Source organism: Triticum urartu, chromosome 7A, assembly GCF_056163025.1.
Source record: "Triticum urartu cultivar PI428250 chromosome 7A, HENAU_Tu73, whole genome shotgun sequence".
NCBI classification, from domain to species: Eukaryota; Viridiplantae; Streptophyta; class Magnoliopsida; order Poales; family Poaceae; genus Triticum; species Triticum urartu.
In genome coordinates this window covers 406,516,496-406,535,297 of record NC_141879.1, presented here as the reverse complement: position 1 = coordinate 406,535,297, position 18,802 = coordinate 406,516,496, and the positions used below count along the sequence as shown (strand labels likewise).

At 45.4% G+C, this 18,802-nt stretch overlaps 1 protein-coding gene and 1 pseudogene across 1 annotated transcript; both read right to left on the bottom strand.

Annotated features, from left to right (window-relative positions):
* Nucleotides 1-206: 206 nt before the first annotated feature.
* On the bottom strand, nucleotides 207-17,708 carry LOC125518356 (DNA polymerase I A, chloroplastic). The gene is made up of 12 exons (XM_048683231.2): nucleotides 17,486-17,708; nucleotides 16,195-16,912; nucleotides 9,241-9,438; nucleotides 8,053-8,720; nucleotides 6,879-7,308; nucleotides 6,334-6,429; nucleotides 3,608-3,700; nucleotides 3,319-3,513; nucleotides 2,470-2,562; nucleotides 1,396-1,608; nucleotides 1,204-1,293; nucleotides 207-877 (listed from the first exon to the last, which is right to left on the bottom strand). The coding sequence occupies exons 1-12, from the start codon at nucleotides 17,590-17,592 to the stop codon at nucleotides 716-718; spliced, it is 3,063 nt and encodes a 1,020-aa protein (XP_048539188.1). The 5' UTR covers nucleotides 17,593-17,708; the 3' UTR covers nucleotides 207-715.
* LOC147959764 (uncharacterized) lies at nucleotides 9,446-16,178 on the bottom strand (annotated as a pseudogene).
* Nucleotides 17,709-18,802: the final 1,094 nt, after the last annotated feature.

Below are 18,802 nucleotides of genomic sequence, written 5' to 3'. Positions count from 1 at the left end.
CCTCGAAGTCCGCGCCAAAACACTAGACCCGGAGGGTAAAATTCTGCCAAGCGAAATATCTCATCTCATGTGCCTATGTTTACAACACCGACCAGGCCGAAGCCTTATCGCCACCAGATTAGGCACCTGAGATCCACAGCTAGATGGACGGAAAACTTGGTCAGACAATGATGAAATAGGTAAAATGTTGAGTTGAAACGGCAAAATGGATCACAAACCACTGTCTAAATTGATTCCTGGAGAAATTTATATCAAATTCCAGCGTTTGCCAGCAGACCAGAACTGGGAATAAATGAGCAATTCCCTCAGACCAACATGAATAAACACCGCAGCAGAGTTAGGCCTCACTGGAATGCAATAGGTCACTGAAGTAGTTAAACCTCAACAACAACACGCACAACAGCTGCCCTGTCATACGATTAACTTATCTGAACCTCATCAGATCCTATTGAGCGCTGGAGACCAAAAGATCCTATTAAACTCTGGAGACTAATACAATCGACGTACTAGATTTCTGCTACTCCCTCCTATCCATATTAATTGTCGCTGATTTAGTACAAAGACAATGAATATGGACCGGAGGGAGTCCTATGCATTGCAACTCCTTCGTGCCACCACTACCGTTATTCAATGCTTGCACTGCTTCTGCCGCTACTGGAACTGCAATATCTACACCAGCCCAATCCCGCCGTGTCCGTGCATGCGAGAACAACTTCTACTTGGCGTCATACCAACTCTTTCCACACTTGGCGTCAACAGCCAGGTCCACCTTCAGGATGTTGGTTCCATAGAAGGGTTTGGACATGCACTCTGCCACGATGGCCCTGGCTGCTTCAGCAGATTCTGTAGGGCCCTCCAGTATCACTTCATCGTGCACCTGAGAAATGCCGATAAAAAATGTCGTATTAGGCCAGATCTGGGGTTGGAATAGAATACTTTGCAAGGAAACTGACTAGTTAGTTGTTAGTTATAAAGTATTACCTCCGTCCCAAAAAATTTGTCTTGGATTTGTCTAGATACGGATGTATCTAACACTAAAACGTGACTAGATACATCCACATTTAGACAAATCTAAGACAAGAATTTTGGGACGGAGGGAGTATGATGTAACTATCGCATTTTGCCTTTCCCATTTACGTAGTACTTCTTAGTACAAGTCCTACTTTGTTGTCAGAAGAGAAAAACCAAAAAAGTGATATCAACCTGTAATAGGAGTCTCCAACCAAGCTCCTTAAGGCGAGCATTTCTTTCTATCTCAAGCATTGCACACATGGCAACATCTGCTGCACTGCCCTGTTGAATAGAAAATGCATCATTATTTATGATTTTCCAAACAAAGAAAGAAGTCGAGCATCACAGACATTGGGCCATAATCACTTGATCAGTACCAAGTACCTGCACTGGTGCATTTATAGCAGCACGATCAACATGACCTTTTTGACCATGGGGTGCGTGAGTCATGTTAGGAAAGCGGCGTGACCGTCCTAGCAATGTGTATACTTCGCATTTTTCACGAGCAAGCTCTTTCTGCCTCTTTTGCCAAGCTGAAACTTCTTTTCGATCTCTGTACCAGAGTTTGAGTGTATCCCTTGCCTCCTTGACAGACACCTAGTAAGATGGTAAGCTATAAAACCTGAACTGATTGCACCATAGTAATATTTTCTAAGAATATGTTGTTTGTGAAACTGTACCATAGCACTTCTCTAGCACGCTAGTATAGTCAACAAATAGAGCTAATTTCACATATAACTTATAATTCAGTAGAAACAAACAGAGGGTTTGCTGAATAAAAGTTGCTGCGCACAAGATATATATCAGTCTTTGATCTGATTTCCATCCTGGATCAATATTTTCTTGGGTGGTAATTGTTAAGGAGTGTTAGTATTAGGTCTAGGAGTCCTATTAGGCTATGTTTCCTTTCCTTATACCCCAAGTCTTGTGTAATATATATATGCCCCTTGCAGTGGCGGAGCTTGGCCCAATTAGTTGGGCAGGCCCGCTGAAGGAAATACGTATCTGGGCTTATTTTGCATGGCCCAACAGTAGGTATACAATAGAAAAAACTCATGGACTGGGCAGGCCATGGCCCACTCGGCCTTGCTGTAGCTCCGCCACTGGCCCCTTGGGCCTTGCAATACAATCAAGTTGAATCCATAACAGTAATTAATATAACCTATCAAACAGAAGTACTGATCCTGCATATATATTTGTATAAGCATGTGGAGGAATGAAGGCCAAAGGAGAATACATCCTAGGCACAAGAGGCAGGAGGGAGATGAGAAAAGTGCAACATGTTACTCGTAGCTGATGCACATACATATGATAAAGAACAATGTTCAACTGACGCATACATCTGGGTTAAGTGTGTAAGAGATGACCTAATGAAGTTGTTTCCTAAACATACCTGGGTTGGGTTGTTGACACCAACTATCCTAATCAGTTCAAAATGCAGATGATCAGAGTTCATACCTGCCAATCACGGGATAGTCCCTGAGCTGTCTTTCCATATGCAATAGAGAAATTAAGCATTTTAGCCTTCCTTCTCTCAGCACCAAAAGCATCCTGAAATCAAAAGGAAGACATCAAATTTAGTTTCATACAACACAATTCTACAGAGTACAAAGCAAAAGCATCTAATACACAAAAACTGCAAATGCAGAAGATTCATGCTCAATAACAATCTAATTAAATAGTTACTTTGCTGTGAAAGTAGAAAAAAGTAACGCAAGATCCTGTCATGCGTGAGAGGAGTACTGGAGATGCAAGGCCAAAAATATTAAGTGAGAAGAGTGTCCAAAGCAGATAAACAATGAATATGGCATGCTTGGTTTCATGTCTTCATGAACGCCCCATGCCAGAATGAGTGCATCAATCTTGGGTGGAACAGTGACATTTGACAACTTTGTGTAGTGCAGTGGGGCATGCAACAAATTTCGCGGAACGACACCATTCTAAATGCTAACTTCACAGATCCAAAAGGTATGCAATCATCCTCAACCATTTACAGAAGTGCATGAGTTTGGTCAAGTAAACTGCTAACTACATATAACTGCATTGAAGTGGAACCAACAATTTTTTTTTCGAGAAAATGCAAAGGACCTTTGCATTTCATTGCATTGAAAAGGTAGAGTTTTGATACAATCCTCCTAGGAGGTCAAGTACAAATGAGGATCAGTGACACTAGTGCACGTCCCAAGTGGACGGCAGAATGACGCGAAGGCCGTGGGCACCCGCTCTTGCCTTAAACAGTTCAAATGAAACCAAGCATAGCTTTAAAACATATGCCACTGTCAGAATATTAGTGACAGAGTCAAGTACCTTCAACAATGGCACTGGAGGCTTCTCTTGACCTGGTTGAGGTTGCCACTCAAGAAGTACTTTCTTTTCGTGAACAGCATCACGTACATGCTCGTACATATTCATGGCTGTTCTAGAATGAAAGTCACCACCAGCCTTGAAAGCATCCAGCATGCTTTTACAACTAGTAAGATGGGCTAAGATCCTCAGCTCCAGCTACATGGAAATGTATCTTTCATCAGGGTGAAATAGATTTGGCGATTCCAAGAGACAAAGAAATACTAAGAGCATCATTTGGCATTTAACATACCTGGCCATAATCAGCAACAACAAGAGAGTTCCCTGGAGCTGCAACAAAAGCTTGGCGGATCTTATATCGATCCTTTTCAAGTGCAGGTTGATTCTGCAAGGGAGATTATTCATGCACATTGAGTTTCAAAATAATATTAACGGCACCAATAAGATACTGCAACTAGGGAATGGTACAAATTAGGCGGGAAAGCTGCAACGAAAGCTTGACGGATCTATATTGACTTCAATGAGATAATCTATTCTCATGAGAAAGGAGGGAATGCACATCCAGTACGTACGATGGAGGACTTCCGAGATGCCCTAGCGGATTGTGGACTGGAAGACTTGCGCTACCAAGGTTTCATGCACTTGGTGGAACGTATTAGCCAAATAGTCAATGGGTGGAAGGAGAAGACCTTGTCCATGGGAGGCAAGGAGGTGCTTCTAAAAGCTGTGGCTCAAGCAATCCGAACGTATGCAATGCCGGTCTTTAGGCTCCTGCAAAAAATCTCAAGGGAATCACTGACGCGATCCGTGATACTGGTTGGGTGATGATGAGTTGATGACAACCAACAACTAGGCACTGGTCTGCTTGGTGGGAAATGTGCATACCAAAGGAAAAACGAGGTATGGGATTTTCATGATATTGCTAGTTTCAACCAAGCACTACTTGCTAAGAAATGCTGGAGACTTATTGAATATAATCAGTCCTTGTGTGCGGGGATCTTGAGGCCCGAATATTTCCCTGATGGGAATATTTTGTCAGTTGAACTGAAGAAAGGCTCAACTTATGTCTGGCAAAGCATATGGTCAGGAATCCAAACATTCAAGAAGGGATGCATTTGGAGAGTGGATAATGGGGCCAACATCCACATTTGGGATGACCCATCGATCCCCTCCAGCAGTTCCACGGAAAATAATAACTGGAAGAGGTGTTAGTCCTGGCTTGGGTCCAGGATAATTTCTGGGATGTCGACTCCAACAGAATCCTCCAGATTCTGCTGCCAGATGGTGAAATGGAGGATTTCGTGGCTTGGCAATTCACAAAGTCGTACACGTTCTCTGTCAGATCGGCCTACCATCTTAAATGGGAGTCGACATACGGAGAAATTCTGAAACAGAATTCAGGGGAGAGCGGATCGCTGCTAAACCCCGTTTGGAAACAGTCACGGAAGTTAAATGTCTCATTGAAGGTGAAGATTTTCATGTGGCGTACGCTTCGTGGTGTGATCCCGTGCCGTGTTGTCCTTGCTGATCGCCACATTGGAACAATTTCCCAATGTCCAATCTGTGAAAAGGCCAAAGAGGATACTAGACATGCATTATTCACCTGCGAGCTAGGAAAGTTTGGAGCAGGCTGGGAGTAACAGACAAGATCAATCAAGCTCTAGAGATCGGTAGAGCTGGCTCAGCTATTCTTGAGAAATTACTGTGCAACTCTGATGCAAACCAGGTATACCTCAGCCAAATACCCATGGCCTCTCTCTATGCTGTTAGATGCTGGTTTTTTGTGGTGGGAAAGGCATCGGTGTGTAAATGGTGAGGAGAGTCAGACTGTGGAAAGGTCAGCATCAGCAATCCAAGCCCTCGCACTGAACTATACGCATGCTGGAAATACTGTAGCACATCCAACAAAGCAGCTTAGATGGACAAAACCTCCACAAGGTATGCAAAAGCTCAATGTCGACTTTGTTGCCACGGAAAACTTCTTCATTGGTCCTACCTAGGATGCCTACATGACTGAAGCGATTGTACTGAAGGATTGGTCCTCTTCAGGCGCAGCACCCATCATTGATGATTGTTTTAATCTTAGGGGTGAGTTCGGTAAGATAGTTTTTGAGCATTGCCCGCGTGAAACAGATCGTTTTGCTGATTCTTTAGCGACCGGGGCCAGGACTTATCCTCCGTCTCTGGCTGGAGAGTCCACCCTCGTCTATTCTTAGCCTATGGTGGATGATGTATCGCTTTTTCATATGAAGTAAAACTAGCCATGAAGGCTTTCCCAAAAGACAATGCAGGTTAATTTCACTATACTAACGCCACTAGTGAATGCTCAAGTTTGAACCTATCATCAGCTCGTGTGCTTTATGAAATTTATAGCATATGTAACTTCGTCCCTAAGTACTTCACACAGTCTCCTTTACATAGCAGTTCACAGAGTCTCCTTTGCATAGCTCGGGAGAAGCAGCAGAGAACGTGCATATACATAACACGCCCATCTAGGATAAGAGCATCTGTGAAACAGCAGCTTTTAGTATCGTACCAAAACAAGCACACTGGTGAGCAGAAGTTGGTAGTGCTTATTTGCATCTTTTATTCTTTCTTGAACACATACTCCCTCCGTTCCAAAAATACTTGAAGTTCTAGGTTTGTCCTAAGTCAAACTTCTTTAAGTTTGGCCATGTATACAAAAATATATTAACATCTACAACATCAAATTTATATAACATGAAATATATTTTATGATGAATCTAATGAAACTAATTAGATGTTGTAGATGTTGGTATATTTTTCAATAAATTTGGTTAAACATAAAGATGCTTGACTTAAGATAAACCTAGAACTTCAAGTATTTTGGAACGGAGTGAGTATTCGATTCTTCTAAAATACACCTATCATTTGTTTGTTTCTAACACTCTTTTCTTGTATACAATACACCTTGCATTTATAACAACTGAGAAGTGGGCTGTTATTATCGGGGAGATGCTGGTTTAAAACAACAAATGAAATGCAAAAGATGCATACCTGCAAATTTGGTATTCGTGCTGATAAGCGCCCTGTCTCAGTGTTGATATTTAGCGAGCAGTGAATGCGCCCTTCCTTGCATGATATATTATCTCCCTATCATGGATAAAATAGTGTTTGACTTAAGAGTAACAATACTCGTGACACTAATACTTCAAGGTTAACTTGACCCCACAAGCAGATGTCAGCACACATAAACCTTTAAACATACTCGAAGAGTCATAGTGTACAAGTAGCATCATGGGAATTTCTCAGAATCCATATGAACCCATTTTGCGCCAAGTAACAAACAGCATTAATCAAGCTTCTAAAATTCATACTTGACGATGCACACGTCACCAACTTTAGCTGCACCCATGCCTCCTCTAAAAAAGGCCGCCATATCACATGATGAGCAAAATAGCCACTCAATGGTTCGCGGAGCACCAGGTAAACAATATTTGAACTGAGCATGTCGCACAGCTTGATTTGCATTGTAAATGCATCCTATAAGTAAAGGTGGGAACGACAGCTCTAGTCGGTATAAATAAGATCAGCAGGCTAACCTGCAGGGGAAGAATGAAGCTGGATATCAACTTGTCGATAGAGGACCTTTCACACAGAGCCGCAATGGCATGGCATGCTTCTGTTCCCTTCTTTCCTCCACCAAACGGTTCATATGCAATTCCATATGATGATGCCGCTTCTATATCCTGCTCGGGAAGTTCTGAACCATTGCTATATTCATCTCGCTCTTGGTCGTCTTCTATTGTGTAAATTTGATCCATGGGTATCTTACCAGACAATATTTTCAATGCATCAATGCTGACTGAAGGCCACCCATTTGGGGCGAACATATCAATTTTCAGATCTTCCACAATACCAGAAAGTTCGATTGTGCGGAACTTCGAAGCCTTCTGGCCCTCTGGAGCTACGTTTTCATCATTTCGCACTTTAAACATTTTACTTTGTGGCCAGGTCTCACCATGTTTATGCCTACCACAAAGATTAGAGAATTTAACAGTCCTAAAAATCATGCACAAGCAATGGCTATTGGCGAGCAGGTACATATTTAAAGAGAGTTCAGTTTACACCTTTTAGGAATTATTATACACAGAATGACTGGCAGGCCCAACCAAATGCAAAGGAAGATCCAGTTTGCAATTCCCCCTCTTGTTGATATGAAGCATTATAAATGACAGAAACAACAAAAAAATCAATCTTATCTTACTTTACCCTAAAATTGGCTCCTAAGGAAAAAACCCAACTAAAAGAAGCAAACACTACAATTATACTAACCATCAGATCAAAATCATTTAAATATTAACTTTGATTCTCAAATACTTGAAATGTTTTGATCATTAGATACATCTTAAGTTGCAAGGATAGAAATTTAACAAAACCACTTATATTCTTTCCTAAAAAGGCATCCTCTATGAATAGAATGTAGAGTTGTAGACTAAGTAATGTAGGAATATTTATACTTCGCAGCAAAGTGTGGGTGGTAATAATATTTAGCATACAATCTATAGCCTGTGTCACACTGTGCATATGAATCACAAAGGGTCAATGCACGCTAACTCAGATCAACACCAGAATTAGTAACATTGCTTTGTTAAGAACCTAAAGATGTCACAAACTATTTAAGATAGAGTATCATAGGAGATGGTATATGGAAATCCAGAAGACCTCCAATGTTGGAACCTTAAATAATAGATCGGCACAAAAAGGCGACAATACCTGTTCTCAATGCCAGCAAAGAAAAGCTGGCGAAGTTGTATATCACTATTCACATTCATGTACTTGGCATCTGGACAATATTCAGATGCCCATTGCCTGAATTTATTTGCAGCCAATTTCCGCTCAGCAGCAGCAGTTTTCTCGATCTCTGAGAGGTAAGCACGATCAACAAGCATTCCCTCTGTTTCCATCTTCACAAGAAGGGAACCAAAGGGACGCCAATACTCTTCATAGAAATCGTACATTGTTCCTCTAGGACAACCATCGAAAATCCATTCTTTTGCTTCAAGCTTGCTTTTCAGGCTTTCATAAATCTTCAGTGTATTGACTGAATCCAATGATGAATAGCAAATCCACATCTTTCTGTCTTCCCTTTGCAGCTTTTCTACTGGTTCAATATATACAATTTTCCCTTCACCTCCGTCTTTTCTAATCTTTTTTGTACCAAAGATTGTTTTCATTGATACCTTTCCAGTTTTAATTAAATCATTTCCAACATCACTCATGACTCTCGGGTCATTTGTAAGTCCTTCGAGTGAATATCCACCATCGGTTCTCCTGTTAGAATCCCAAAGGCGTGCAAGATGCATTGTATCAGCATGAAACCCAGCCACCTTGATTCCATAATTCTCAATGACATGACTATCAAAACTATAGTTATGACAAACCTACATGATGAAGAGAAAAAACAAATGATGGCTTCAACCAACTCAATAAAAAATAAAGGTTGCAATAGTTGATATAACATGAGTGATCTGTAACATGTAATTTTTTTGAGATTGCCACTTGAAATATAGCAGCTTCTAGGCCACAATGGCATCTTAGCAGCAAACTTGTTTTAGGAAGAAGCAAATCAAGGCATGATACCACAAGCAATCAGAAAACAGTATGCACTTGAAATATCCAGTGATACTATATACATTTGTTGTTGGATATGTAGTCTGGTGGTATTTTGCTGTTATATGAAATGCACAAGTATAAAAATAGTGCAATACATCCGATTTGTTTCAACGTAATCCACAACAGTAAATACTGGCACTGGAGTTATAGGTTTGTTGAGGTAAGACGTTACAAAAGAACAGAACTAAAAGGATTACATGAAGAGGCACGAGGAAATGTTACAACACATAAAGGGGAAACAATAGTCAGAGATTACTCCACAATAAATAAGGAGGAACAAAACTGGACCTTCTTGATAGACATGTCCTCGAAGAATGGAGCAAACGCCATCAAGACATCCCTCCCACCGTCTAGCACATCCACCCAAATGCATGTTTTGCCATTTCCAAAATCGGCATGTGCATCCAAATTTCCTGAATAGATGCTAAAGCATATTACTTCTCCATGATCAACCGGTGTCTCTTTTTTTACATCAATATTTGCTACCTGCATAAGATTGTGCTACCCAAAGTCAGAACATTTTAATGAGCTTAGTGTGCATCATGCAATACCATTCCCTGCTTGTCGTGAATAAGCAACATTAGACCATTTGGCGTAAGTGATGAACATATGAGTTCTCTTTTCTTTTTTCTTTTTTCTTTTTTTGCGGGTAGAACATATGAGTTGTCAGCAAAGCTGCTATCCCAGCAGTAACCTACGATCATATGTGCTCCTGCTGTTAGGAACATGCAACGTGTATTCCAATGAGGCCATAGGCCAGTATATATACACAGGTGCAGAAAATATGCAGAAGACCACTTATAGAATGGGGTAAATACAAAAGGCTACATGGCTATATATATATAGTACTCTAACACCCCCCCTCAAACTCATGGTGGATAAACAACACTGAGTTTGGAGAGATAGAAGCCATGCTGTGCTCTAGTCTGGGCCTTCGTAAACAAATCCGCCAACTGTAACTCGGAAGGCACATATTGAAGAGCAATAACCCGATCCTGCACACCAGCGCGCACATAAAAAGCGGCAACACCAATATGCTTGGTGAGCTCATGCTTCACAGGATCGCACGCAATGCTAATAGAACCTGTACTGTCAAACAGTAGAAGAGTAGTGTAGTGACAGAAACACCAAAGTCCTGAAACAACCACCGTAACCAAGTCACCTCTGCCGTCAAAAGAGACATAGCTCGCAACTCAGCCTCCGCACTCGAACGGGAAACTGCAGTCTGTTTCTTCGTCTTCCAGGCAATGAGAGAACCACCAAGAAAAACACAGTAAGCAGAAAGTGAACGGCGATCCAAGGGATCACTAGCCCACATAGCATCCGAATAGACCTGAAGCTGTAATGAGCTGGAGTGAGGAAAGAACAGACAGTGAGAGATCGTGCCACGAAGATATCAGAGAACACGAAGGAGGTGACTGTAGTGAACCGAAGTGGGAGCGGAGACAAACTGACTCAAAATATGGACTGGATAAGAGATATCCGACAAGATGACGATAACGCGTCGGGTAAGACAAGGGGTCACCATCAGTATCACGGAGGTGAACATTGAGCTCCATGGGAGTCTCAATAGTGCAGTCATCATTAAGAGCGGCACAAGCAAGAAGATCCTGGATATACTTTTCCTGGGAAATAAAAAAGCCATGAGATGTAGAAGAGACTTCGATCCCAAGAAAGTAGCAAAGAGGGCCAAGATCAGACATAAGAAATTGCTCACTAAGACGGGCCTTCACAAAGGCAATATGCTCGGGGTCATCACAAGTGATGATCATGTCATCGACATAGAGAAGAAGAGTCCGACCACGAGCTAAGAGGTGGACAAACAATGCTGGATCATGAGCACTGACTGAAAAACCAGCGGCAATTACCACAGAGGCAAAACGCTCAAACCAGGCGCGAGGGGCTTGCTTAAGGCCATAGAGAGAGCGACGAAGACGGCAGACCATGCCAACAGGAACAGAATACCCAGGTGGAGGCTGCATGTAAGGGCGTGTTCGGTAGTTACCCAGGGCTGAAAAATCCTCAAATCCGTCCCCCAACTCGAGTTTCGATCCCGTTCGGTGCGGCAGCTTCTCGTTAAAAGCTAACAACCATGTCACACGAATGACGGGCACGAGAGCACGCACGGACATACACACGAGGAGAGGACCGACAGCGAGTGCCCCACCGACTGCACCGACGGCGAGCGCCCCACCGCGCGAGGAGAGGACGGTGGCGAGCTGTGCGCGCGAGGAGAGGACGGCGGCGAGCTGCTCGCGTGAGGAGAGGACGGCAGCGAGCTGCTCGCGTGAGGAGAGGACGGCGGGGAGCTGTTCTGGCGAGGATAGGACGGCGGCGAGCTGCGCGCGCGAGGAGAGGACGGCGGCGGCTAGGGTTGCGGGAAGGACAAGGGGAATGGAGGGGGCCTGTGGGTATGACGAGGGGGGACGAGTCGCTGGAGGGAGTTGACGAGAGAGAAGCGGTACGCAGGGCTCACTTCGCGGTGGCAGGCACAGGTAATTTCTCTCAACTCCCGCTTCCAGGTGGAGGCTGCATGTAAGGGCGTGTTCGGTAGTTACCCAGGGCTGAAAAATCCTCAAATCCGTCCCCCAACTCGAGTTTCGATCCCGTTCGGTGCGGCAGCTTCTCGTTAAAAGCTAACAACCATGTCACACGAATGACGGGCACGAGAGCACGCACGGACATACACACGAGGAGAGGACCGACAGCGAGTGCCCCACCGACGGCACCGACGGCGAGCGCCCCACCGCGCGAGGAGAGGACGGCGGCGAGCTGTGCGCGCGAGGAGAGGACGGCGGCGAGCTGCTCGCGTGAGGAGAGGACGGCAGCGAGCTGCTCGCGTGAGGAGAGGACGGCGGGGAGCTGTTCTGGCGAGGATAGGACGGCGGCGAGCTGCGCGCGCGAGGAGAGGACGACGGCGGCTAGGGTTGCGGGAAGGACAAGGGGAATGGAGGGGGCCTGTGGGTATGACGAGGGGGGACGAGTCGCTGGAGGGAGTTGACGAGAGAGAAGCGGTACGCAGGGCTCACTTCGCGGTGGCAGGCACAGGTAATTTCTCTCAACTCCCGCTTCCCAGTTTCCTTGGAGCTAGCTTTTCCCGGCTCCGCGACTCCGTCGATTTTGCACGTAGTCCAGAGCCAGCTTCTCGGCCCAATAACCAGGATTGGAACCGTTCGGCTGGACTCTGAGGCTGGATACGAGGATTTCAGAAGCCAGAGGGCTCCCGAACACGCCCTAAACCTCCTCACGTAGCTCACCATTAAGAAAGGCATTCTTAACATCAAGCTGAGACACAGACCAGTGACGAACAAAGGCCACGGCAAGAAGTGTGCGAATAGTGGTCATATGGGCCACAGGAGCAAAAGTCTCATCGTAATCATGACCTTGCTCCTGCTGAAAGCCACGAGCCACAAGACGAGCTTTGTAGCACTCAAGAGAACCATCAGAGCGAGTCTTAACCTTGTAAACCCACTTACAAGTGATTGGACGAACACCAGGAGGAAGAGAAACAAGGTCCCACATGCCAGTGCGCTCAAGAGTAGCATGCTCCTCTGCCATCGCAAACTGCCATTCGGGATGAACGACAGCTTGACGATAAGAAGTCGACTCAAGAACAGCAGCACCAACGCTTGGAAAACCAAGGCAATCAACAAGCGGAAGCGGAAGCGGACAAGGACGCAATCCATAAGTAGGCTGAGAGGAGGAAGATTGCACATCAAAAGTAGATGGCTCATCAGTAGATGCATCCACAACATGTGGGCGACGAGTATAATACTAAGGAAAAGATGGAAGAATACGAGGAGGAATCGCCGAGGTAGACTCAGGGATTTAGACGAAGAAGTCACTGGGGATGAAGGTGCAGAATCCTGTGACAAGCGAGGTGAGGAAACCATAGGAGAAGGTGGCATCGGATCTGCAATAGTGGGAAAAGCGGGGGCAACGGGACGGATGGACAGGGGCTCACCGGAAGTGATAGGTGTGTCAGGAAAAGTGAGGAAAGATATATCCTCCACTGAAAAGGTCGAGGAAGATGGATGCGGGTAGAAGGGATGAGACTCATCAAAAGTAACATCCCGAGAAATACGCATTCGACGAGCGACAGGATCCCAACAACGATATCCCTTATGCTCATCACTATAGCCTAAAAAGACACTCAATAGACTAAGCGGACAGTTTGGTGTGTTCATGAAGGGCTAGAAGAACATGGCAAACACAACCAAACAAACGAAGCGTCGAGTAATCAGGAGAACGATCAAAGAGACGCTCGAAAGGAACGCCGCCCTGCAAAGCAGTGGACGGCTGAAGGTTGATAAGATAAGTGGTAGTAGAAACAGCCTCAGCCCAAAAGTGAGGTGGAAGAGAGGCGGCGATCATCAACGCACGAGCCATCTCAAGAAAGTGACGATGCTTGTGCTCAACCACGCCATTCTGAGCATGAGCACCAGAACAAGAGAACCGAGCAAGAGTACCTTGCTCGGCAAGAACACCACACAACATCTTGGAGATATACTCTCCAGCAGAGTCAGCACGGAACACACGAATAGGCTTAAAGAACTGAGTGTGAACCATGGCAGCAAAACGCTTATAGATGGATAATACCTCACTACGAGAAGACATAAAATATATCCATGTGTGTCGAGAGAAATCATCTATGAAGATGATATAGTAGTGATGACCTCCCTTCGAGGCAAATGGAGCTGGACCCCAAACATCAAAGTGAACAAGGTCGCAAGGATGCCGAGACACAGTCTCGCTATGAGGATAAGGTAACTGGATCTGTTTACCAAGCCGGCAACCCTGACAGTCTAAAGACACACCGCCAGAGACGGATCCATGAAGGCCACGTCGAACTGAAGATGAGACGAGAGCCACACAAATGACCAAGGCGATGATGCCACTGCTGAAAAGAGCTAGTAGACAAGGCAACAGAGGCGGAGAGACTGGCGGCGGTAGCAGCGGAGGGAAGGTGAAGCCAGTCAAGCTCCCAGAGACCATGCGAGTCATGGCGTCGGGGGCCAGCACCAAGGAGAGCACCAGTGTGACGGTCCAGAACAGAACATGAGTCAAAGTCTAGAATGACCCGACAACCAGAGTCAACAATCTGACCACTAGAAAGAAGGTGCATGGTAAGTCGAGGAATATGGGCAACATCAGGAACATGAAAAGTTGAGGTGCTAAGAGTGCCTCAACCATTAACCGGGAGGGCGGTACCATCGACAGTAAGAACATGAACAGGAGAATCAAGAGCACAAACAGAAGACAAAGTGGATGAATCATGAGTCATATGAAAAGATGCTCCGGTATCAAGAATCCATGGAAATGTACCTGACTGTGTAGAAGGTGGTCTCTCAATGCCAGAAGAGTCGATAGCAGAACTAATAGAACATGTCGATGAAGAACCGGAAGATGGAGCTAGCAGGCATCGAAGTCGCACAATCTCCTGCTCAACTGAAGAGGTCGACGTAGATGCACCCGAGAATAGAGAGCCAGAGGTACTCGGCAGGGCGTGAAGTCGCGCAATCTCCTCCTTAGTGAAGGACAGAGCTGAAGTAGTCGATGCAGTAACACCGGGAGAGGGGCGGCCACCACCACCTATGGAAGCCGCTAAATGAGGCGGTGTAGCATGACCACCAGCGTCCGCAAAGGCCGGTGAAGGAGACAAGGCTATATGCAGACAAGCACCAAGCCAAAGGAAGACGCGTGTGCGAGACGCGGTCGATGGAGTCATATGCACCAGCACAGCCGATGTAAGTCGCGAGAGGAGTCGATGTAGAGCGACAATCACCATGTTCGGAGGTTGCAGGAGGAGCCACAGAAGAGTGACCAGCACATCCTGCGGAAGTCGCCTCAAGGGACGACTGTATAGACAGACGAGCACCAAGAACCGAGGAAAGGCACATGTGCGAGACGGGGTTAGTGTAGGGAACACCGAAAACACCATCTGAAATCATCGAACAGCGGACGAGAGACACCATGATTTATTTATTTATTTAGCAGAACGAAGCAAAGCTTCAGCCGAGCGACACCAGGAAGAAGCACCAGCACACAGGACTGGCAAGATCCAGTGGGTGGCAGCGGAATCCGGTGGCGGCACGAATCAATTCGAACAGAGGGCGGCCGAATCGAGCCCGCGGGGGCAGTGGTTGTCACGGGAGAGAGGCCACGAGAGGTAGCGGCCTTCACGGGAGAGCGTCGTGGAAGCAGCCTGAAGAAGCCTCGAGCGACGCAGGCGAGGATCAAACAGTAGCTGGAACCAGGATCTTCATGTGGGAAAGCAGCAGCAAGTGGACGACTTGTGCAGGCACATGTCACATGCAGGAACACCATGTGCAGGCGAGGAAGCACACATCACGACGGGCAGCTCCGGCTGATCTCATGAGTCATGATCGGATGAAGCGCCTGCCCTCGCACAGATGGAGCAGCAATCCCGCGCGCACTAACGGGGCTGTCAGGCGCGGATGCGTCCAGCGAGAGGCAGATCGAGACCTGCGGGCGTGGCTGGGTGGGTAAAAGTGCCAACGGATCGGGAGTAGAGCAGTGGCAGCGGAGAAAGCTGCACGCGGGGTAGGCAGCAGCCAAGCGCAGCGTCGGCGCCTAGGCAGGAGTGGCGGACGGCGTGGAGCAGGGCAGCCGGAGAGAGGAACGCGGCGGCGGGATTGGATCTTAGCACGAGTTGCGCGTGCGGAAAAAAAATAACCTAAAGCTCTAATACCATGTTAGGAATATGCAACTTGTATTCCAATGTGGCCATAGGCCAGTATATATACATGTACAAGTGCAGGAAATATGCAGAAGACCCCTTATAGAATGGGGTAAATACAAAAGGCTACATGGCTATATATATAGTACTCTTAACACCTGCAACCATGAGAATCCAATACTTACTGCTTATAATGTATCTATTTTAACATTCTTCATAACATTTGGAGGAGATTTTATCGACTTAGCTTAAATTCATAATGGAGGGACACAAACCAAACATCAACCATTTCTTGAGGCAAAGGCCATTTGGGGACCATAGCCCATCAGAAATCAACTTCTAGTGATAAATATGTAGAGTGGACAAAACATATGCAATCCATGAAACATCGCTGTAAAGAGACATTATTCCGCTAGAGAAATTTATTGCCCAGCTGCCAATTATTACTTTATATGCATCTAATGGTGGCTGATAACGAATATAGCATAATCATTCTAGAGAAATAAATAATTGAAGCAGGGCTTTAGTTAAATATAGAATACCTCTGTGTCGCATGCATGAACAAAGCTTTTGTACTTTGTAGTAAGCAATCGAACAACATTCTCAGCTGAGTTGATATTGTCAACAACCAAAACTTCGTCATAGATGCCAGCAAGGGCCTTCCGTGTGCTTTTAGACTCATTGGTCAAGGATATTTTTTCTGGGGAAGATGGAGCCACCTTTTTGGCAAAAAGTTTGTGTTTATTCTCATACCCAACATTAGCATTGCCATCAAATTCTGAAGTTGCCTCCGTATTTGAGAAATTAGGCAGAGGGGCTTCCATGGATGACCAATCATGCAAAGAAATCTCCCCCTTAGAGCTACTAGGCATGCTCGATAGTTTGTTGTGATTGTTAACAACACTCGTTGGGGTCGACACAGCATGGGCAAACCGATTTGTCAAACTACACTTGACCAAATCTGTATTGGCATATCTATTCACAGTTGATTTAGATGGCACTCTTTCTCTTGGATTGTTATACATGGAAGGATAGGTTGAACCCGAGGGTTGTTCATGATTTAGATCTTCAGCCCTTAGAGGAGTGGCTCCATTGTGGATGTTATTGCTGACACCGTTGGTGGTTCTGAGATAAAACATCTTCCTGCTCTCATTCATCCATTCTTGTTTGCTACTTTGCACATTAAAGTTGGCATAAAATCCAAGCCTGAAATCCCCGCTTTCTCTAATTCCAATGTCTGAACTATTGGAATAGTGTTGCCTGTCAGCCAGAAACATTTGGAAAATTAGATTTTATAGGACTGAAATTCTTAACTATGATAAGAAGAGAGGAAAAAAAAGCGAACATTACATCTGAAACTAATAAGTTGTCAAATGGGCATTATGGACTGTTCGGAATAAATTGAGTATTGGGCACGTTATGATTAATCATCCTGCTGATTGCATCTTCAAAACCGTCTTCTTTCAGCTATGGCAGCCATTGGACAAGAGAAAGGACAGGGCGGCGTCGAAGGTGGCTCTTATTCATGCCCACCCGACCCCAAGAAGCGAACAACTGACGGCCTTTGCTGGTTCCTCATCATGGGGCTTTATATAATACGTATGTATAAAAAACAATCTGTTGACATCCAATGCAGAGATATATGGCCTAGCGAATAGCAGCTGCGCATAATCACATAGCCACCTACCCATGAACCAAAGAAAACATCACCTTCTGCGGTCACGAACAACAATAAATTTAATTTCGGTATCTATCCTTTTCACCTTTCTGGAAACGAGCAGGCAGGCAACCAACCAAAGCGAAAACCTCATTAATCCGGCAACAGGGAGCTACCTTGTTCGGCGGGGAAGGGCCGGAGGAACCGGCCGACGGTGGCGGAAGGGCGAGCAGGGGCACCGCGCCCGGAGATGGCCGGACACCGGCGCCGCCGCCGCCGCCATGGAGCCCACGAAGCGCCTCAGCTTGGAAAACACCGTCGTCCCGCGACGGAGAGGGGAAAGGGCGCAGGAAGGTTCGCACAGCAGTGGACCGAGGGTTTAAGCTGCTGGACCCTCAACGTACCAGAGCTATATGTCGCCTAGTGCGACGCTCCGTTCCGTCTCGCCTGAATGTGTTTCGTCTTCGAGCGTCACTAGGCTGGCCCATTATGGTTTTGCTTCGTGCGTTCGGTCGTCCGGCATGGTCGATGCGCTCAGCCAAACCTAAACGGCGCCCTGCTGGGGCAACTAGTTGACGAGCCTTCCTTCGGAAGGCTAATAATAATGTAGGCTGAGAGCATGTTATTTGGCATGCTCTCAGCCGTCGTCATGTGTCGTGTTTTAGATACTTTCTTTGGTTTTTAATTTTTTTCGCATGTGTTTTGAGTGTTTTAGAAGAAAAAAAATTGAGTTATTTTAACTTTTCGATTTTTCATCGGTCTTTCTTAATTTTTTAAAAAAAATATAAAATAAATTTGCGCGATAAATGTAATTTTTTTTCTTTCACGAGAGGCATGTTTTTGCTACCGCGAGAGACATGGTCATGGCTCTCGAAAACAGGAAAAACTGCGTTTTTATTTTCTTTTCTTTCATGAGAAGCAAGGTTTTGCTTCCGCAAGAGGCACGGTTTTACTTCCGCGAAAAGCATAGCCGTGCCTCTTGAAAACGGAAAAAAAACATGTTTTTTTCTTCCACAAAAGGCACGATTTTGCTTCTGCGAGAGGCATGATTTTGCTTCCGTGAAAGACACGGCCGTGCTTTCCGAAAACAGAAAAAAAAATGTGTTTTCATTTTTTGTTTCTGCGAGTGTACCTCTCGGAAACAGAAAAAAAGCGTTTTTACTTTTTTCTTTCGTGAGAGACATGGTTTTGCTTCCGTGAGAGTCACAGTTTTTCTTCCGCGAGAGACACGGTCGTATCTCTCGTAAATGAAAAAAACATATTTTTTTCGCGAGAGGCACGATTTTGCTTCCACAAGTGGCACGATTTTGCTTCAATGATCCTATCGGAAACGGAAATTTTTTTGTATTTTTCTTCTGTGAGAGGCATGATTTTGCTTCCGCGAATGGCACGATTTTGCTTCCGTGAGCCTATCATAAACGGAAAAAAACGTGTTTCTTTTTCTTTTTTCTTTTGTGAGAGGCAGGGTTTTGCTTTCACAAGAGGTGCGGCCG